General features: G+C 50.3%; 1 protein-coding gene across 1 annotated transcript in view; it reads right to left on the bottom strand.

The window, feature by feature from the left end:
* Window positions 1–298: 298 nt before the first annotated feature.
* Window positions 299–22,386, bottom strand: part of SYN2 (synapsin II) — a 171,312-nt gene continuing 149,224 nt past the window's right edge. The window contains exons 9-13 of the mRNA XM_059076109.2: window positions 22,076–22,178; window positions 20,756–20,905; window positions 7,850–7,910; window positions 3,735–3,984; window positions 299–1,185 (exon numbers count right to left, since the gene is read on the bottom strand). Of these exons, the coding sequence (XP_058932092.1) occupies window positions 1,050–1,185; window positions 3,735–3,984; window positions 7,850–7,910; window positions 20,756–20,905; window positions 22,076–22,178 (700 nt within the window). The 3' untranslated portion in view covers window positions 299–1,049. The remainder of the gene's footprint in view (window positions 1,186–3,734; window positions 3,985–7,849; window positions 7,911–20,755; window positions 20,906–22,075; window positions 22,179–22,386) is intronic.

A 22,386-nucleotide genomic window follows, 5' to 3' on the forward strand; every position in this document is an offset into this window, starting at 1 on the left:
GATGCTATGCGTATTAGAAAGGCTCCACATTCAGTACAACTGGTAGAACTGCTGAGTTACGGGGGAGGTGTCAGGAAGCACAGCCTGGGGGACATCTAAAGGACAGCCGTATTCTCAACCACTTGCAAAGACAGCCACGCACACACCGACACAAACAGCTTCACCCTCCTGGGTTTTTCCCTTCCCTATACTCACGCGCACACACACACGCGCGCGTGCCTCACGTACACTCTCTCAGTCAAAAGGTGGGCCTAGGGGAGACCTCACGGCTGAATCAAATGCTGGTTAATGCTGCTGCTTTTATTACACCAAAGGTCTTAACATTTATTTGGAGAGGAACACAAAACTTGGCATACTGGCATGCATTCTCTACAGCACAGCTTCGGAGGAGCTCAAGATCCCTGCGCCCCGCACAGGAGAACAGCGCCGGAGGTGGCAGGGGGACTGCAGGTCCTTGATCTCTCCAGTCAGCAGACTACAGGTGCTTCACTACCACAGCAATCGAGGACTCTTGTGTGCTGGGCAGGTGTGTTTTCAACAGCTAAACAGGTGTGACAAGGGATCCAGGTGTGGGTGAGCCCCTAACACTTAGAGCCGAGAGTTATTTTGGGGTAAGTATATTCTCCCCAAACGGGTAGCACTGACTACAGGGGGGCATGCTTAGCACTGCGTCTGCGCTCGGTTAAGCAACCAGGTGTCCTCAGTGAAGGGAATCCTGGTCTCAAAGAAAGACTAAGACATGATGGTGCTATCACAATAAGGCCACTACAGTCACAGCGAACGAGGATCTCAGAGGAAGCTCTCACGACTACAGGAAAGCAGCTCTATCCTCTCTGACGTCAGGTGCCCCTCGCTGGGCAGGCGCCTGCTCTGAGACCTTCACCTGGTCCTTTCGGAGCTGCACCACAGCACTGAACGCAACAGAGCAGAGGAGGGGGCCACACACGTTAAGGTCATGGGACATCACCACCGAGTGTGGCTGACTGTTGTTGGCAAATGTCTTGGATGCCTTTCCCGGTTGGGCTGGGTGCCCCTGTGTGTTTGGAGAGCTAATCTGAAAAGAGGCTGGCAAAGGACTTCCTCAAGCTCCGGATGCTCTCTGCCTTGGCTTCATCCTCAATGGCTGAAGACCGGAAGAAGGAGGACTCAGAGAAGCTGAAGGCATTTGTCAGGGACTGCGACTTGCTTGAAGATAAAAACCAGAGAGAACGTGAGAGGGTGGTGTTCCCAGTGAGGCAGGGAAGGACGGTGACACGAGGAGACACGACCGGAACGCCCACTCCCACCCCAGGGAGACTGGGTGACAGAGGAGAAAGCCAGCATGGGGCATGCTAGCAGGCCCCCCGGGAGGTCCCTGTGCTCTTTTCTTTACCTGCAGTGCTGCTCAAACAGGAAAGGATGGAGGCAGGGAGGGAGAGAGGGAGAGGGGGGAAAGAGAGACGAGAAGCGAGGAGAAGGGAAAGAGGAAGAAGGGGTGGCTCAAGGCTCTTTCTTTCACTTAATGCTAAAGGGCCCACAGGCTAAATTTCAGAGCCCCAACTGGGTAAGACCTAATCCAGGAATCTCACACCCTTCCCCTTGGATGAAACGTAGCAACCAGGGGCCGGTGGACTCTTGTGCTCTCTTTCTCATCAACTGTCCAGTAGTGGAGCCAGCATCAGAAGACCTGGGTCAAAGTCTTGCTCCCGTCTCTCACTCACTCTTGACCACGTGCCTCTCTGAGACTCGGTTTCTTGTTTGGTTTCTTAATTGTGTTATGTAGATGTCTGGTGAAATGATCTCTAGGCCTTTTCAGCTCTTTCTTTTTTGCTTTTTTCTCTGATTCCAAAAGAACCTTTTGACTTGGCACGAACTCTAACAACGCTATTTACCTTCCTTACGATGGGCGTAATCGCCCTCGCAGCCTTCCTCACAGGAGCCTAGCATGAGGTCTGTGAGTGTCAGGGTGTCCAGGGGCAACAGAGATACACATCAGGCCTACACAAGGTTACTGGGTAGTTTTCTAATGAAAAAACCCAAACTGCACACATTTTAGGGACCAATTTTTCCCTTGAGACACTAGTGAGTCAGAGAGAAAAACTGTGAAGGCAAGAGGGGGGAGGGGAGGCCAGGCCCAGCACTGCAGGAGAGGACACGTGGTCTGGCGTCTCCGCGGCCGTCTTCTCTCCTTCTTGGCTTCTGTTTGTCTCCTTCCTGCTGCTTCTTGGCTCCAGAACTCCTCTCCCGGTATCTCAGCGCTCCCAGCCCTCCCCTGAACTCAGACACAGCCCCAGAAACTCCCTTCTGCAGGGGCACGAGCCCGTCTCTTTTCCCGCGGTGGCTGAACAGGTGCCCTGCCTTTCACTGGGCCTGGGATGGGCCCCAACACGCTGGCCTCTGGGAGCGGAGACTCCTCGGCGTGCACAGGCCGAGGGCACAGGTACAAGCCTCCCGCTTGTCATAAGAGGCTGCCTCGATTCCACAGCTTCAGCCCAAAGGCAGCGACAGCCCACAGATCTGCCCTCACACTGGGGCCAGAGTTGGCTCCAGAGAAGGTAGGCGAGATTAAACAGTCAGCTGCAGAAAACGACTGGGTTGAGGGGAGGCTGTGAGGCAGGCAAGACATGAAATGTACCCTTGGCCAGAGCTGCAGAGCAAGGCCGGGGGACGGCCCTCCCGTCATACAGGACTGGAAGACCCAGCGAAAGTGGTCATCCGGACCACCTGAGCCCTCATCCTGGCCCTGCCGGTAAGTAGCGGCAGGGCTTTGACAAAATCAGCTCTCTCTCAGCAGTGTTTTCTCATCTGTGCAGTGACTAGAGATGATCTCTGAGGGACTCATCTGAGCCCCAAACTCCACAGCTCCCAGTTCTCGGTCCCTGAGAGTTTCATCTCTTCGCTGAGAGGCACTCACGGAACGCTCCCAATCCCCCCCAGGCCGCGGCCGTCTGTGCTGACGGCCATGACAGAGGTCTGTGGTTGGGGACCTTGAAGAGAGCCGTCTCTGGTTCTGGGGGAGGGTGGAGCTGAGCACCCAGGTGCTGTCCCCACCAAGTGCAGCTATACTGTTTTCTAGGGGCCCTCAGTTCTGTCCTCTGAAGCAGGATAGTGTGACAGAGGTCTCCAGGGTTGCTGTGGGGAATGAGCGAACCCAAGAGGATGGAGTCCCTCGGGGTCTCTATATGGGCCTCTCCTCTGATGACCACGCCAGAAACCAACCTCCTTCTGACAAAGCTGAAGGTAAAAAGTTGAAATGGAGTTAACTACTTCCCCCTTTTCCTTCTGGGCAGCCTTGCTGATTGGCACACCCTAAACTGTGAGTCAGAGGCAGAAAAGAGAATAAATTTTTTTTTTTTTTTAGAAAGAGAAAGACACATATACACACAGAGAAAAGGAATGGAAAAAAGAGTGGGAGAGAGGATTTGAGAAAAAGAAAACCAACCCAAACTCTAAGCTCGTACAAGAATGGGAGGGGGGTAGTAACTGCTTTATTGCTACTCCCCAGGAAGAAAGGGGAGGCTTTGAGCTTCTAGCTAGACCTTAAGACTTTCACTTCCCTCTTTCTTGCCCTCCCCAGTCAACCCAACCATGCCCCCACAAAAAAACCCACCAAAACCCCAACCCCCCAAAAACCCCACAAAAATATCTTTAGGAGGAGGTCTGATTGAAGGTGCTTCCTAGCAGCTCTGGAGCCCCAGGCCTGAGAGGAGGGGCAGGAAGAGGGGAGGGGAAGGAGCTGCTGAGTCGTCTCTTACTTGAGCTGTGGGTGAGGCTGGGGCTTCTGTGGTGGAGCAGCCGGGGGTGGCTGGACCTCTGCCAGGGAGCTGCCGCTGGAGGGTGCATCTCCGTGGGTGGTGGGGCCGCCCGGCCGCTGAAGAGCCGAGAAGGAGGAAGAAGAGGAGGAGGAGGAAGAAGAGGAAGGTGGCAGTGACGGTCCAGGGGGGAGCCGGCGTGGACGCAGCACCTTGCCTGGGGGTTGCATTCCTTGGGGTTGCCCAGGGCCCCCTAGGTTCAGTACAAGAAAAACTTCATAATTTAACCATATCAGAGGGTTTCCTTACTAGAATCTATGTCTCAAAGGGTGTGGCTATTTAATTACCAAAGGATAAGCTCTATGACAAGAAGCCCCCCGAGGCTCCGAAGGGCTCCAGAGCGGGTCCCTGGTTACCCTCAGACGTCGCCGCTACATGCTCCTCCTCAGACGCACAGCGACTCAGTCACAACAGAAGTCGGGGCATGGGGAAGAAGCCATGGGATAAGTGGCCCCCATCAGAGGTGAGCTCTCTTACAGAAGGCCACCAGGCCACAGGGACCGGCCCTCTCCCCCAGAGCTTCCTCAGGTACAGGCCAACCTGGCCCACGGTGTACTAGGAGGTCTCAAGTTCCACACGGCAGACACGGTGCAGGGCAGTGGGAAGAGCCCTGGTCTGGGGGGTCAGAAAACCCAGGACACAGTCTATCGGCAACTCCCTGAGCAAGTCAGCAGACTTCTCTGGACCTCGGTGTTTACAACCATAAAACTGTTAAAAATTAAGACCTAGTCTTAGTTATCTTTCAAGAGAGTAGCGTTTCAAAGATGACAACGGACAAGAAAGTTCTTCACAAAGTATTCTGTGCCCTATGATCATCGATGATCACTGACTTACATTGTTTTTTTGGAGTTGGCCTTAGTCTGTCCCACTCCACGCCTGCATGTCTGATTGCCGTACCCCCAGCAGGGCTTCCTTTCAGCATTAACTCACGCCCATGTCTAGGACCTTTCATGTCCAGTTGCCTCTTAGTACCATCCTCAGGGGCTCCAGTCCCTCCCAGGTGTATGTGGTGAAATTCTCCAGAAATCCAAGTCCCATCCTCTCCCCGGAGATGCTGTGAGCACCATTTGGCAAAGAAGGGCTCCCCCCAAAAGGACCAGGATCCCCTTCTCCCAGCATGAGACAGAAAACCATCTGGTGACCTGGAGATCTCATTTCTCAGTCTCAATCCCAGAGTCCACGGTCACGTGCCCACTGGAAGGAGCGGGCTTACAGAAACTCAACGACAGCTAAGAGTTGTACTGTAACTTAGTTTTCTAGAAACACAGGACACCTGTCCCCTCTGGAGAGGTAGAACTGTACGTCTCTACCACAGTACATCCATGATTGTGAGCCAGTTTCCCCTCTACACGGCATGGACTCCACTTTATCATCAATGACCAATCAATACCAGGGTGAGTTACACATAAATAAGTCAGTAAGTAAATTAATGAAATTTTGCATGTTGAAGAAGTTCTAAGTTCAAATCAGATAACTAGTGAAGATGACAGATTAGCAGAGCGTTTCATATTAACCAGTTTTTGCCTTTTCCAAAGTTTGACATCGTTTGTATCAGCATTTTCTTGTAAAGGACTACAGGTTGATAGCTCAGCCTCTTGTACCAGAAACCTGAGTGCTTTCCCAACTGTACAGAGATGCTTGAATAGACAGAAACTTTACAACTTAACACTGAAGACAGATATAACTTTTCCTTTATTGCACATTAAGCTGTACAAGAGTCACAAAAGAGAGGTACTTCAATCACACTTCCAGCATTGGCTGAGGTTCTCCCAGCTGGATTGGTACAAAAAAAGGCGACAACGTCAGAAAAGAAAGGGGTACAAAACACCTGAGCGGGAATCCTATACTGTGCCACAGATGCCCCAGGCCACAGAGTTTTCCTAGCATGCTGCCTGACGGCACAGGACAGTCAGGGTGTGCTGTCTGCTTGTGTTTGGCACTGGGAGGGAGCCCTAGTCCCTTTCTCCCTCACCTGACACACCGTGGCTGACACCACCCTGGAGCCCGACTAAATCCAAACAGCAACTTCGTATTTGTGGCTCACAAATGTCACATGAAAAGCACCTGAATGTTCACAACGATCACATGCAAAGAAGCAACACCACCGCCAGCTTACCGCTTGGACAAAAATAAATTTAAAAAATAAAATGTATTCCTCCATTCTGGGAAATGTCTCTTTATTCCTTTCTATCATTTCATCAGATTGGGAGGTATTTAAGGACCTGATTCTTATGCAACCCACCTGGAAGTGCTTCACTGCATCTATATGTATATATTTACAACAGAGCGGCTACCATCGGCAGCGACACGTCTAAGGGAGGAATCGCGGACGAAAACATTCACACTCAGTGCATTTCCCTGTAGCTCAGAATTTGCCAGCAACCAAGACAGAAACCAGGGCACGTGCCCCTTGACACAGAAATCACGTGACACACCACCAACACCAGTTATTCCCCAAACCTGGCAATCCAGAAAGGTGACAGGTCAGTACAGAAGTGAGAGGGAATGCAAAAGTAGAGCTAGAAGCACTTCTTCTAAAAGGCAAACTGCTGGCGTGAACTCCCACAGCCCATGGTGCTAGAGGAGGCCACGTGGTGCCCGATCCTGGCCTGGCCAGGACATGGCCAGATGAGGCACTGACCCGAGGCCTGGCCTAGGAACTGCCTCACCGCTGCCCAGGAGCTGCATGTCGGAGGAAAGAGGACAAACGGGTGAGGGCTCTTTAAGAGCCCCCGCCGTGGAACCACAGCCCCAAACACACAAGCTAAAATCTGAGACAGTCCCTCTCAGGAAAGGTAAAGCTCTTCATTCTCTGGACTCTGGAGGGCTTTTGGAACAGCTGACAGTGAAACCAGGTGCCCACCTCAGAGTTCTGGAGGCAGTGTACCCACTCGAGGGAAACGGGACAGTTTCGATTCGCTCCCGCGTCGTGATGCCTCAGGAGAGGCCAAGAGAAGAATGGCTGAATTCTTCCCAGACTTTCGGTAGCTCCCTGCCTTCTATGTCCCAAACTGCTAAAGAATCGTCTCTGTACACAGTAAGCTTTGGGGAACACGAAGCAGCCTCAGTTCCACAGAAGCGCACGGATGGCCAATTCAGAAACGGCAAAGTAGAAACACCTTAGAGGGTCTAAGATGAACACGGGTAAGATACTCACAAGCTCACTTTGATATTGCACATCGGCGGCCCCATTTTTTTTTTTTTTTTTGTCTAATCTCATAGCTAATTAGTTAATAATAAAACAAAGGGTACACTGGGATGTCAAATACAGAACACATTCCTGGAAATAGCTTATTCTTTATATTTCATGTCATCACTAAAAAACACGAGAGCTCTACAGGCACGGCCAGCCTATTCACAGAAACTCAAATGCACCAAATTTTAGCAAATGGAGAAAAAGATGGATGCCTTCCGATTCAACGGATGAAGTTATGGAAATTAGACCTCGAAAATCTCTTAAACTTCTACCTATTTACCCTAGTCATGCAGAAAGGAAGCCAAAAGCACAGTTCGCTGAAGATCCCAAGCACACGCGTGGAGGTAAGCAGGGGGTGGGGGGCAGTTTATCTGAGTCTGGGGGGAGAAGGAGGGGAGTTGGGTTTTATCTTAGTGGTCTTTGTTTCTCCCCTGTCCACCCGCCCACAGTCCTATTTCACATTATGTAATTAAAATAGACTATCAAACCACCCAGCAGCTAGTCACACTGAACTTGGGAGAGGCACAACCCTTTTGTACACTGTTGACAAACGGCCCTGGAATCACAAGGTACACAGAGAAACGTATGTGAGCATTACGAGCAGGAACAGGAACAGGTAAACGACCAGACAGAGGCGCTGACACTGCAGAGGAAAAACACAGTCCCGTCAGCCTCGAAACAACGCAGAAATGGCACCAGTGGGAGGCTCTGCTGCTCCCCTCCCCGCTTTCCTTTCTTCCCTTGTTTGTTTTTGGCTTAAAACTTCTGCTTGGAAAACTTAACTACCAATCGCTTTAAGAAGCTTGGACTTGTTTTGGCCCTACTGCAATGCCGTTACAGTCGAGAATATACTGTAAACAACCTTGGGGGGCTGGCCGCTGAGGTGGGGTCTTGCTCGAGTCCGGATCCTTAAGTGTTCCACTCTGGAAGACAAAAATGCAAAAGAGATACAAACAAAACTCCAGGCAGATTCCAAAGAGAAACCCTGTGGCCCTGTGGCAAGGCTGCAGAGGGATACGGTGGGATCCAGCGGGATCCGGTGGGATCTGGCCCAGGGGCTCCTGCTGTTCCGGAAACGCCTCAACGGGATTCTCAGCCTCTGGGTTATTGCCGGGGCCGAGGTGTATGCAGTCTGGGGCTTAGAACCACTCTGACAGGAGTGTCTGACACCTCCTTACCCTCTTTCCATCTCACTCCCTTGTAGACACTCTTTCTAGAAGCTTTGAGACTTCCAACAGCATCTGGTTTCTTCTCTGGGGGCTGCCCAAGGCCCAGCTCCCCTGGTACTCAAAGGCCCAGCTTCCTGAGGAAGGATCAACACCAAACTCCCGAGAGAGGCTGGAGTGCCAGCGGGGGCCGCACCAGGTGACTAGCCTAGACTGGGCTCACTTCTCCTGTGGAGTTAGCTCGGGGGTGGGATCAGCTCTGAGGCTGACTCAGGGGTCAGAGCCACTCTTTGGGCTGGGCTGGAACTCCCACAGGGAGGGACTTGAAGGAGGGGGCAGTCTTTTGTGTCCCAGGACCCTCCTTAACCAGAGGGAAGGAGTAAGATGTTATGTAAAAGTACTCAAGGCCAAGCTGTTTTTCCCTCTCAAACAGCATAATTGCATTTTACCCGACAACGTGGCTCTACTCCCAGGCTTCCTCTCCTCCCAGCTGTGCTCCTGATTAATGCCCCAACGGGATCAGAGATGCGTGTGACTTCAGTTTGTCTAACATTTGTAGCAAAGGCAGTGAGCGTTTGGAGCTTGAATCCGGCAAGGGGGAAACGCTCTATGAAGCCTGGGGGCTGCCGAGGGTGCAGATGGTGACGTCAAAGAGGGAGATTCGGAGGCAAGGCTGTGAGAGGCTCAGCGTTGTCTTCAGCACACCCCACTTCCTCTTTCACTGCTCCTCCCCCCTGGGACAGGCCCCCCAGCCCTACTCCCACATTAAAACTGTTCCCCATTCCCATGGGCCTCTGATCTGGCCTTCAGGCCCGTTTTCAGCTCTACTACCGGGAGAGCAGAAGTGCTACCCTCTCCAGTGTTATGGTCTGTTAAATGACAGCACTGCCTAAAACTGTTCTACCAAGAGGATTTCAGATAGGAGGAGGCAGGGGGCCTTTGAAATGTCCTTGGTGCCACTGCATCAGAGGGTGCCCATTCTATCTACAATCCGGACCTCTCACAGATCACAGCAGGAACACCCACGCTTCCTTTCCTTTCTTCCAAAGACTTTCATGGGATCCACGAGGTGGGTCTGAACCCCGGCAATGAACCACCCACACCCAATAAGCCAGCTAGAGCCACACCATCCAGTCAGCAATCAAGACCCATCAGTTTTTCCTTCTTGGCATCTAAGGTTCACCATCTCCTCTTGACCAACTCTGGTCAGGCCTGTATCATTTCCTGTTTAGACTACTAGAATAGTCTCTCAAATCTTTAGTCTCTTCTCCAATCGATGTTCTGGATACCTATTATCCTCTTAAACCCCTTCTCTAATTGTATCGGTTTACTGCTCTAAATAATTTACAGCTAACACTACACAGTGCTGGGCAACATGATGGAAAATTTTATGCAGTATTTCCCTCAAACCTCACAACAGCTCTACGAGGTATCAACAACCCTAGTTTTTAGATAAGGAAACGGAGGGCCAACTAAGGCAGGTAATTAGCCCAGGCTCACAGAGAGGCACCTGGCATGTGAGCCCAGGCAGTCTGACCTTCTCTCCCCATTGCCCACAGGATGACGTCCACATTCTTCAGGCTGACACCGGAAACTTGCTTCAGCATGGCTGGACTGGCCCTTCTAGCCTCTCTCCCTCATGTTCTAAACTTACCTGACCCTTTATTCTCTAGTCTAGGCCACTCCAATGTTTATGCTAAGTACCCTCCAGAAATACCTCTTCTCCTTTTCTACCAATCCAACCCAACATATCCTGGAGGTCTAAGTCAAATTCTACCTCATCCATGAAATCTCTCCTCTGATTGCCCCTGGCAATTCTGATCTCCTCTCTGAAATCGTACAATAGCACTGAATAGACTGTCTTGTTATCCTGAAGACAGGGATGACGCTTCTAGGGAGGCTGCCAGATCCTTGAGGGCACGGGCTCTGAGTCTTCATCTTCTCATGAATTCCTAACAATTACAGTGCCCATTTTTTTCCAAAGAAAAATTGGGAGATATGGTCTGACATGGTAACTATTCAAAAGGTAAAAATACTTAAAATTGGGAATATTTTGGAAAATTTAAGGCTATAGCCATTTTACCAATGTCATCAAGCACAAGACTGAGCACATAAGAGGTCCTTAATAAATACTTATTAGACAAATGACCACGCAACAACAGTGAAGTCCAAAACGGAGTAGAGTATAAGTCTTTCATGAGAAAAACGTTGTTAAACCACAGATGTTGAACCACACTGTATTTGATATCAACTCTGATTAGCAGCTCTGAAAATGCTGAGGTTAGCGGATTAAACATGAGGCCTGCTACATGTGCCTGCATATTAGGTGCAGAAGGGAAAGTCAAAACAAGTCTCGAAGAAGCAGAAATTGTTTCCTTTTCTTACATCAAGCCTGAGTAATCCAGTTATGGTAGGGATACTTTTCAGTCCCCAGAGTTCTTTCCCGTTGTGAACTCTTCTTTCTCTTGGCCTGGCTGCCAACTGGAAGAGAAGTCTGCAGGATGGTGTTTGGTAATGGGCGCACAGGATACCAGGGTTGCCTTTTTACCCAAGCTGGGTGTCAACCTTACCCAACACACACACACACACACACACACACACACACACACACACACACACACACACACATTGCTGTTGTTGGGTCTCCAATAGTAAGTCTTTAAGATTGGGCAGCAGAGTGACTGAGGAATTTGGGCTTTGGGGTTAGGAAGACGGTGGGTTAAATCTAAACCTCCCACTTACTAGCTTTGTGACATCGGGCAAGTCATTCCCCGCCCCCCCGAACCTGCCTTCCTTCAAATGGTTTCTTTGATATAAAGTGAGGTTACCTATTTATCTACCTACCTACTTACCTACCTACAAGTACCTGTTCCTGGCAGGTGCTACAAAAGATACGACAGATGATGGTAATGGTGATGCTGACGGGGCCTTTTCCTCTGAAGCTTTCTTGCTTCTTAGGTCTCACTCTCATAATGGAATACCCCCTCATACAGTCTGTGGAGCCACTGGGAGCACTTGCCAGTCCCCTCCCCAAGGGGCTCACCTTGTACCACTGACAGCTGCCAATAATTCACCTCAGACATTGATCAAGAGCAGCTTAAGATGTTCTCCTCCCAGAGAACTGTTACTTTCAGAGGCGGTTATGGAAGACCATAGGGCACAAGGGCAGAAGAAGGGCCAGTGGGCAAAAGCTCCAAAAGGTAGACTTTCACTTACAGAAGGAACTTCCTATAGTAAAAACAATGGAAGAGGCTGTCTTGGGAGATGGGTATGTTCGTGCAGAGGCTAGAGAATTACCTGACAAAGATACAGTAGGGAATACACCTTTATTGAATATGAAATAGATTAGATGAACACTACAGTTTATCTTCCAACTCTGAGAACCTATGAGTCCAGGAAAAACTTTAAAAATCCCACAGATTAAGCTCTGCTGGGGAAACTCACAGCATGAGCTGATAGGGGTAGTCATACCATGAAGCCTGGTCCTGGCTCTCCTCAGCCTCAGAAATATACACATGAGACACCCAAGGAGGAACTGAGCCCAAAAGTTCCCTTCCACAAGCTTCAGGGGAAGAGCTCGCAGAAACTTCCTTTGCCCTGGAGCCTGGGAATGTGCCTTGGCCACCCCTGTCTGGCGCCTCGGGAGCTTCTCCTGCTCCCGCCCCCTGGAGCTGTGGACTGAAGACTTCCCAGGGGTTATGGGAGCCAGGAGAGTCCCCCAGGACTGTCCCTTGCCAGGCTGAGACTCTCTGGCCCTGCCTACAAGCCTTCTGTCTGCTGGGGCTGGGGGCCTGTTCCCTATGGGGTTGGGCTACCATGGAATCTGTCTCCAGTCACTAAGAGCCGCCTGGGATGCCGCATTCCACAGAAGTCTGGCCACTCTGGCGTCACTGCCAAAGTCTGGCCTGTAGCCAGCCCACAGCAGGAACTCAGGGCCAGATTGAGCTGCAGCATTTCCCTCAGGAAGCTGAGTTGACTCAAACAGGTAAGAATGTGAGGTCCAAGGCTGTGCCCAGATGCACACAAAAAAGGAGAATAAATGGCCTTAGAGCAGCATAAGGAAAACCCCCAAACAACCCTGGGCTTAGAGAAAGACGACAGGCTCAGAGGGTGTCAGCTTGTAATGCTGCTGCCCCAAATGGGATGAAGCTGGAGGTGTATCAGTGTCCCAGCGAGGGGAGGTCACAGGTCCACTGCTCTTTTGGCTGATAAGCCTCACAAGAGAGCACTGTAATCATCAGTTCTGGGTACCTCTTTTAAGGTGGACACCAGTGGAATAAAATGGGTACATGGAGCACACAGGATGGTGAGAAGTGTGAAATGACATCTTTCCTCATGGGACTTTGGGCAAGTTACTTAATCTCTGAGTCTCAGTTTCCCAAAGGAGCCAAGTCTAAGGATTAAATGTGGTAACTGGGGAAGCCTCCAGGACTGAACAGAAGATCAAAGTTAGTCAAATGTAAATCTGATCAGGGTCAAGGGCTGGCGTGGGTAGCAGTGAGCCTCCTAGCGTGAGGGTTTAAGCAGGGCCTGGACAAACAGTCAGAGACGCTGTGGGTGGGCTCGTGCAGGCGCAGGCGGACGACTTCTGCAGGCTCTTCTGGCTCTGGGCTCCCATTCAGTCCGTCATACATTCTCCGGTTCCTTAGGTGTGTGAGGTGTGAGACAAGCCCTCCTTAGCTATAGAGTCTGGAGCCCGGCAAGAGCGTGGGGAGGCGTCCCGCAGGCACAGGCTTTGAGGCGAGTGTGCAGCTGTTCCCCATCCAAGCCGGCTGGGCTCGGGTCCCGCCGTGCGGAGGCCACTGGCCTTAGTGACCAGGGAAGCCAGGGAGAGGAGAGCAGGAGAGAGCTGGTGAAGCACGGGTGCCTCCAGGTTGGGAGGTTCAGCATGGGGCTGTATGAGGAGGAGGGCGAGGGTCCCCCCACACAGCACAAGGGCCAGCTCTCTCCGTTCTTACCATCTGTATGCTCTGCTGGAGCATCAAAAGGGCACAGTGCAGGTTACTGCAGAGCGTTCCTGGAACTGGGGACCAGAAGATCCAGCTCTCCTGCTTATAAGCTGTGTGACCTTGGACAAATCATTGGCATTCTCTTTGCTGATATGTAAAACAGAGTCAGAAATGCCAGCTCAAACAGTCTCACGTAAAGGTTGTGCTTTTTAAGTTATAAAGTGCCAGGTAAAGTAATGATATGAGCATCATTACTATTATTTGAATAATAATAAATATCGGGCTTCCCTGGTGGCGCAGTGGTTGAGAGTCCGCCTGCCGATGCGGGGGACATGGGTTCGCGGCCCGGTCCAGGAAGATCCCACATGCCGCGGAGTGGCTGGGCCCGTGAGCCATGGCTGCTGAGCCTGCGCGTCTGGAGCCTGTGCTCCGAGACGGGAGAGGCCACAACAGTGAGAGGCCTGCATACCGCCAAAAAAAAAAAAGAAAAATCAATCCAAAGGAATGATGCTTTAATGGTAGGATTTCATGCATCAGTGGAGAAGATATTGTTGGGTGGTTTCCTGTCACCTGGTGCACAGTAGTTTAGGGTGGGTGGGGTAGGGTGTGGACTCTGGGCTAAGCTATGCCATGCCCTCTGTGTATCACTGACTTGTCCCAGCGAGGTCCCCGAAGATGCAGAAAAGTCACTTCAGAAGCAGTAAATGTCAGCTCTTGAGTTGAGTGGAAAGGAAAGCACGGGTCTGGGAGAGAAACCAAGTTCATGGTTGAGGGTTTGTGGGGTTTTGCCAAAGGCACCTTTAATTTGCCATCCTGTGGCTTTCAGCAGACCAGCTGGGAGAGAGGAGCTCCTATCTGAGGTCCCAGCAGGCTGGAAAGCGGAGGAAGGAAAGACATTGACTCAACTCTTGAGAGTTGCTGGCCCGAGTCCAGCTGCCCCGCCATGGAGGAAAGCCTGTGCTTGCTCAGCATATCTGAGACAGGAAATTGAGAAAGGGTCTCAGGGTCTGGCCCCAGGAAAGAGGCCAGGCCAAGCGCCCCGCCGGACACGCCACAGAGCTATTCCGATCAGCTCCCCAGGCTCCACTCCCCCGGTCCAGGACCCCAGGGGGAATGAGGCAGCGGGAAGGAATGTGGTCGGAGGCTGTAAGTTCAGCCAGAGCAAAAGGGACAGCATGTTTTCAGGCACCTTGGGACCTTTCTGGGATCACTCCTGCACTCCCCAGTGCCCAACTGCCTTCTTCTGAAAGGGTATAAAAGGCACCCAAGGATGAGCTCCTCCTCCTTTTGTGAGGGGGACTGCTGCTCCAAGGGCAGAGCTCATCGGATCGGAGCCCTCCCATAATCACTGATTTCTTAATGACACAAGAAATGTCCTGTGGGGTGGTCCATGAGACCTATGGGGACCCAGAGGGCCAGGTCACCCGAGGTCAGAATGTCAGCTACAAGTGATTAAAGATGTCCCTTAAAAGTTAAGACAGCCCGAAAATAGTCAGTTTCCCTGAATAGTCTGTTAAGGGACCTGGTCACTAGTGACTTTATCTGAACCTGCCTCAAATCTCACATTTTCAGCTTATACTCACAGGGGAACAAATTCCCTAAAGCAGTCCAGCTGTGGGAAGCAGGAAGGCCGTTCTTTGAAATTTACTTCTTCTAAACTGAATGAAGCCCTCTTAGTCCCCGTGTTTGGGGTTTGAGTTGTGTCTCCTCCTTAACTGCATGGCCTTTTAGACTCCAATGAAACCCCTTCTCAATATTGGTCTCCTTGTACTCAAGAGACTTCATCTTTATGAGCCCTTTGTAGCCAGAAAGACCTGGCTGGAAAGGTTTCTGAGTATCTCTTTAGACCAGAGAGCCGGTGAAAAAGGACTTGCATAATGCCCCTGGCAGAGGCCAGAGGTTATCAGGCCTCAGTCCTTCAATTCGGATCACTCATCACTGCCTTTCCCAGGCTAGCACACAGCCTGGATCACAGCATCTCAGATCTGGAAGGAGATTTTTTAAAGTTGCCTGTTCCAACAGCCCTAGCCCCCAGCCCAGCCTTTCACAATGTGCCTGACAAGTGGCTTGGACATCAGCAGTGACATGGCAGCCACATACCGCTTTCCCGAGCAGCCATTTCCTCTCTTAGCATCAGAGACCTTACTCACGTCTGCCAGTAGGTTTGCCTCTGGCACCACCTCTGCCTCATGACAGCCGTTGGAGAGCTGAAGATACTGAGTCACGGGCTCCCTGAGACGACTGCTGCTTCACGACAGCCCCTTTAACTTTTACTCAGAGAACAGATCTGCCAAATGCCCCGACCTCTAGGTCTCTCTCCTCTGAGCACCATCCACTTAGAGTTCGTCCTTGTTATGCTGTGACCCTCAGACTGGAACCAACATTGGAGGTGTGCTCTGATCAGCTCAAGATCGGGGAGGAGCCTCATCTTCCTCCTGGACACATTATGTGTATTAATGTTTCCAAAGGCTGAATGTTAGAATCACTCCTCATGGGTCTAACCCATAGCCAAATAGAAAGCCCATGGTGTCTGAAATCCCTTCATTAGCAGTTCAGCCCTTTGGCTCTGGAAGATTTTACAGGAAAATAAAAAGGGAGCCATGTAATGGGAAATGAAAACAGACTAGCCGCATGAAGAAGAGCCCTAGGACACCATCTCTGCAGGCCTGACCTGAGAGCTCTGTCTGTCACCTGCAGTTCTCTCCCTCGTTCCCCCGAGTCTCAGGAGTAGCACCTCTCCAGAGCCCCAGGATGTAAGGCTCAGCTCAGATTCCAGACGACAGACTCCAGGATCAGTGAGTGTGACAGAGAGGGGAGAGCAGGCCTACAGGGAGGAGGCTCTGTAGGTAAACAGCCTAGAGGCTTTGGCCACCACTGGCCACCAGGTGTCACTGCCACCTTGAGAACAGTATCGCTAAGGCACTCCAGAGTAGAGGGTCCTTTGCCGTGGCCAACTCTCAGGGCAGCCCTAAAGCCGGAAGGCCAGCCAGGCTGAGGCCAAGCTGTCATCGGCCAGAGAAGGCTTTGCCACTCACCCCCTCCATGCTCTCAGAGACTTAGCGCCTCTTACACCCTCAGAACTGGGCACAGCAGGTGGCCTGGGCCCAGCCCCATGACTTTGCTCTCTGTTTTCTATACTTAAACCACTTTGGTCTAGGTGGTTGGCTGACAACAAGGTAAGGGAGGCCCTCTGCTCACCTCCCCCGTCCCTAAGCTTCTTTAGGCTCTCTTTTAGAGTCAAAGAAATGAAAGCTTTAACGGGGGAGCTGTAGGCAAGGATAGAGAGGGACAAAGAGAGAAAGGTAGACAAATGGCTAGTCTGTCCTGGCCTTGGCCTAGAATACTGGGCAAGAAGTAGCATCTGGGGCTTGTGACTCAGGCCAGAAGCTCTCGCAGCCTGAGCTGCCAGAGCCACAGAAAAAAGAGGCCAGCAAGAGGGGCCTGACCATGAGAAGTGGGGCATGAGTTAGTGGCAGCACCTGAGGGCTCGGTTCGCCATTCAAAGTCCTGGCTGGGACCTAGGTAACGGGCTTCGGTTTACATCTCTTCCATTTGCACGCTACTAAAATTGTCCATAGAATCCCTACACCAGCTCCAATATGCTGTTAGGGCTGTTAAAGACACTTATGCCAACTGGGAACTCGTCCAACAGATATGTATTGCAAAGGCAGATCAAGGGAGGGGTAGGTGGGAGTGGTTTATCACTGTTATATAGAATTGCTGTCACGTGGTGATAATAAAAAGCAATTAGTAATTAGTAAGAAAAAGGTTAATTTTGTTATTGTTGTTCAACTTTTCTACCCACGATTGACTGTACCTGGGCAGACCATGCCCCCACCCCTCCTTAGTGGAACCCAGGGCACATCCAGTGGCTGCCAGGGGCTGGCTACTCTGCCACACCTGAGGGACACAGCAGTGAACAAGCCCTACTCTTGAGGCACTGACATTCTAGTGGAAGAGACAAAGAAACACACATGAGAATGATGTAGCTGACAGCAAGTGATGTGCAGAAAATTGAAGAAGGGAGGGGTGGTAGCCAGTGACTAGGTGGCAACTTTGGATTGGAGGGTTTAGGAAATATGTTATACAATCATGAAAGAGCCAGTCATGCAAAAATATGGGAAGAGCACTTCGGAGAGAGGACACAGCTAATGCAAAGGCCCCCATCAGCATGGCGAGGGCACAGTGAGCTAGGATGGTATGAGAGCACTGCATTTATCACTGTGGACCTAAGTCTATTAACTAATTTTAAGCACATACTTTAGGGTAGGCCTGTGCTAGTCAGTGAAAACACAGACAAATAAGGCTTGAAAGTATTTGAGAGACATTTGCTAAATTAATTGAATTATGTATGTAGTAAAGAAGTTGGCCTTTTGCCCAAAGAGAGAGCTGGCCTTTACTCACACCCTGCTCCTCCCTTGGAAAGTAGTCTCTAAACTCTTGGAATCACCTGAGTGACAGCAGTGTCTCTGTTATTCAAGGAGGGGGCCCCTCAGCCCACCTGATGGTGCATGATAATGAGGTGACTCATGCTGGGCCCCTCAGGCCCCTTGGTATTAGACTAACCTCCAGGGCCTACAAAATGAAACCCCAACAAAAACTCGGAACTCTGAAATTCAGGTGAGCTCCCCTGGTTGGCAACACTCCACGTGTCTTATCACATACGGATGCCAGAGGATAATGCATCCTAAGGACAAAAGAAGCTTTGTGTTTGGAACCCTCCCAGACTCTGCCTTATGCATCCTTCTTTCACTTATTTTTGACCTGTATCCTTTCCCATAATAAACCCGTGAGTATAATAGCTTTCCGGAAGTTCTGTGAGTCCTTCCAGAGGATCGTTGAACCCGAGGGTGGTTTGGGGAACTATCTGAATTTCCTGCTGCTGTCAGGAGTGAGGGTAGCCTTGCGGAGGACTTAAGGGCCTTTAGACTTTGCAGCTGGGCTGACTCCAGGTTTCATGTGACCTTAGAATTTAAAGGGATCTAAAGATCATCTAATCCAATTCCACTTTATAGGTGAGGAAACAGGTCTAGAGATGGGAACTGACTTACCCACGGTCACGTAATGTCACGACAGAGTGGGACTAGCCCCTGAGTGTCTTGACTCCCAGCGTGGTGTGCTTTCCACAGTTTTACAGTTTCTGTTGTAACTTCAAATGTGAGGCTCAGCAGAGCAAAACTTACCCTGAAGCCAGACTGGCTTTGCTACAAGGAAGTTTTGCAGGTGTGCCCATATTTAGGGAAGCTCATACCCTACCAGGTTTCCTGCCTTGACTCTGACATATTTCTCTTTAAAATATTTAAGCTGAAATATTTAATGTTTACAAAGTAAGGGACTTATATGAAAGAAGAATCGATGCTTTCATTGGGTGAAAACACTTTTTTTGGTAAATTCTTTCTTCGTTATTGAACTTCTATCATTTTCATATAATCTAAATTTTATTGTTAGAAGAGACCTTAGCGATTTTTTTTGGGTTCAACCCTTCATTATACACGCAAAGAAACAGAAAGAAATCTACCAAGGTGACCTGGTGAGTCAGTGGCAAGGACAGGCTGAACTCAGGTCTCCTGACTCTCAGCGCAGCCTTCATTCAAGTCAAGATGATTCCCCGTTAGGAGGCCAAGACAGTGTTGCACACGTTTATAAAAGTACTTAAGCAACCCTCGCAGAATCCCAGAGCAGCCCATTTTTGTTTCTCTTGCCTGGGCTGCATCAGGCTCTCATACTCTGTCACAAATTCTTTTAAGCAGCTACCAGATAGTCTGTATTTCTCGGTGGGGAAGGGGGGAAGGGGGCTCTTGTCACTTTTCCTCTAGAGCAGGAATGAACATCAACCTGCCAATCCCATCACTGAGACAGTGTGGACTAAAAGGCAAGACTAGGACTCAAACACCTTGATTCCATCAGATTTACAAAATCATAAAATCTACTGCGGGCCTCATATTATTTTAACCGGGAAAATCTTTTTATCACCTCTAGTTAAGCGTAATATTTAAATAATGGGCTTGTATCTCTAACAAGCAACTAAGGTGTGTTCTCCTAATTACCCTACCTAATTGTCTAGTGACTACGTCCCTGAAGAGCAGGAACAGACTCTCGCACTTGCTCGGAGGACCCCAGAGCGTGAGCCACCTAGCGAAGGGGTGAGACAAACACAAGAGCTAATGTCTGGTAACGTCCTGCCACACGGGGCCACTCTCAACTTGGATACCCAGAGACAGCACAGATGTTTCTATGTTTCTATGCTATGATTCTGTGATGTTCAAATGATGAGAAGATAAATGTGGATTAATTTGCTTCTATACTAAATAATCCAGACTATTTTATCTTGCTTTATTTTTTTTTTTTTTGCCCTCTCCCCCTCCTTTTCTTCTTTCTTACTGAAAGGTTTCAAGAATCCAATTACTTGGCTTCTGATTGCAGTATAATCCCAGCACTGATCTTTAGAAAAGGGAGTGATGATCTCAAAGCCTAAGGCTGTAGGGAACCCACACCCAGAGGGGCTGCTTTCGTAACAACAGGTAGCCTTTACTGAGCATTTACCATGTGCTGTGCCATGTGTTAGGTTCTTTACTTCATCTGATCCTTGTAACAGCCCTAGAAAATAAGGGCTGTTGTTTAGATCTCTCCTGAGCCACAGATACGGTCCTCGTTCAAGGTCCCAAAGCCAGTACATGGAGGGTCCAGGATTCAAATTTGGATAGTTCCTGCTTCAAAGCCCACATTCTGAATCACTATTCTATTCCACCTCCCTAACTGAAGTAGGATCTCGAAAGCAAGATTGCTGAGAGATGTTCATTATAAGGGATAAAACCTGAGCCCTGGAAAGGGTAGTAACTTCCCCCCAGAGTCACATAGCTGTTTAGGGGAAGAGCTAGTCTAGGACTCAGTTCTTGGATTCATTGTCCCAAGTTTTTACTACTCTATTATACGGTGGAGAGAAGAGTTCGGTGATATTTTTGAAAAATGAGCTGCCTCCTAGATGACTGTCTTTAGCCCACTCTAGTGCCATAGGGCCTGAGGTTTCCCACAAACCTCAGGGTGGATTTCCCACTAGACCTGCAGCTGGAATACTGTCACTGTGAATGTGATGGCCCGGAGTCACACACCACAGTCAACTGGAGAAAGCTGCCTCGTCTCCCTTAGGAAGGAAAGCAGAACTCGAATATCAGTTTTACCTGGTCACTCTCGCTCAGAATGAGGGACCTGACTCTCCCCTCTCTCCAGACTACGAGATTTCTCAGAATCACCCTTCTTTCTCTACAAATGCGGCAGACCTCTCAGGCAGTGAACAGCTAATGAGAGATCTTATCCAGCCCTTCCTCAGATACCTCCCAGTTTAAAAGTCCCAGGGGAAACAGGTTCTAGTTCCCTGGAGTCTTCAAGTTCAGAGGGAAGGGATCCAGTACTCCATCTCTGGACAGTTCTATAGCTGATCCTGCAGCCTGCTAATGAGAAGGTTTCTATAAGGGGTGGTAGAAGATAATCAGGTGTCCAAAGGGGAGGGAAGGGAAAGAGAGGCAGAAGGAAAAGACTACACAGAGCCCATGCAGGCCTGTAGGTATCTGACCTCTGCTCCATCCTAGAGCCACCAGTCTAGAGCAGTGGGCTTGGCAATGGTTCTTGGCTCTCCTCTGTCTCTTCCCTGCTTACCTGTGGCTGCTGAGTGGTTAAGGGTCTCTGAGGAGACAGGACAGGGGTCCTGGACAGCAGCTGGTTCATCTTGCTGATGACCAGTTCGGTGATGAGCTGTCTGTCCTCCACCTGGTGTTCCCCAATCAGCGGCATACTGCAGTCCATGACCTGGTGGAGGAAGTGGCCCAGATTAGGAAAGGGCCTGGAAACATCCAAGGCCTGGTACAGTCTTTCAGAATGAGCAGGACTTAAGCCAGCAGAGAGAGGATGGGGTGAAGTTAGTGCTTTGGTCTTTGGCTGGAAGCATGTTCCTGTGCATATATTGGCCTTTATCCCCTTCTCCTGCAAGCCTTTGCCTTGGGCCTCCCCCAGACTTCACCCATGCCAGGGCTCAGTGAGACTTCAGTCTGGTGGCTGAAGGTGGTGGGGAGAAAGAGAGAGCAAGGAGAGTGGATGCCTTCTCTTTTCACCACCAATCCAATTTCTCCTGTACCTCAAGGTCCAGATCAGTATTTTCCTCCTTTAGGGAGTGTCTGCTTGCCCAGGATCATAGACTCTGTAGTCCAACTCTCTCATTCATGGATAAGAAAACTGAGGCCCACCAGAGAGGTGCAAAGTATGACCATCCAGAAGTTACATTCCAAGCAGATCATGGAGTAGATGCCGAAGCCCACTTTGGGCTCCTGACATGAATACTCTGCAAATACCACCAATTCTTGGCAAGGAGCCTCTGCTGCTCCTGGGAAGACTGGACAGGAATGTGTGTGAAAGACCATATGGCCACTGACCCTCCCTTTAATACAGGAAAAGAGTCAGCAAAATTGTGCCAGAGGCTCAGGCTGAGTCAAGTGTCTCAAGGCTCGGAGAAAGGCTAAGAAGAATCTTCTGCACCCAGGAGACCTGAGTTCTCGTCCAGGCTGAGACACCGATTCACTATGTAGCCTTGGGCACATGTTCATGGCATTAGGCCTCAGTTGTCTCACTGGCAAAATGAGCAGACTGGACCAAATGATTCCTAAGACCAGCTTCCTGAGACCAAGAATGGCAAAACCACTCAAGTCTTCCCAGAGGAGTGGCAGGCTAGGACCCAGGAACCCAAGTCTGGCATCTCTTACCAATGGTGTGGGTCAGCCTAGCTGGTTAGAAATAGCATCTCCCACTGGCAGGTGTGTTTTTGCTATGCATACCCCCTGGCTGTGTCATCTGGAAACCTTCCCAGGGCTCAGGAGACTCTAACATAAATGCAGTCCGTGCTGCCCATGTAGGTCTCAAGCCCAAAGCCTGGCCTCCAGCCTGGGGGGTTGTCTCTTACTGAGATACTGTGTGGGCCAGACTCACCTCAAAAATGTAGTCTTTCCCATCTTTGCCATGTACAGCTTTGACAGCACAGATGTCCAGGCCACCAAACATCTCAGAGCAGGTGTCCACCCACAGCTTGTACCTGGAGGGGAGGGGAAGGTGTCCCGAGGCTGGGGCATTAGTCCCATGCTCTCCTTGCTGTCTCTACCTCTCCCAGCCCCCGCCCCATCCCTCCCGCCCTCCACCCCCATCAAATACACTGCCTTGTCCACAGGGCCCTCCTGCTTTGCTTTCCAGATCCTACCTGCCTTCCCAAGCTCAGAGCAGGTCTCACCTACTCCAGGTGGCCT

Source organism: Kogia breviceps, chromosome 10 (assembly GCF_026419965.1).
Source record: "Kogia breviceps isolate mKogBre1 chromosome 10, mKogBre1 haplotype 1, whole genome shotgun sequence".
NCBI classification, from domain to species: domain Eukaryota; kingdom Metazoa; phylum Chordata; class Mammalia; order Artiodactyla; family Physeteridae; genus Kogia; species Kogia breviceps.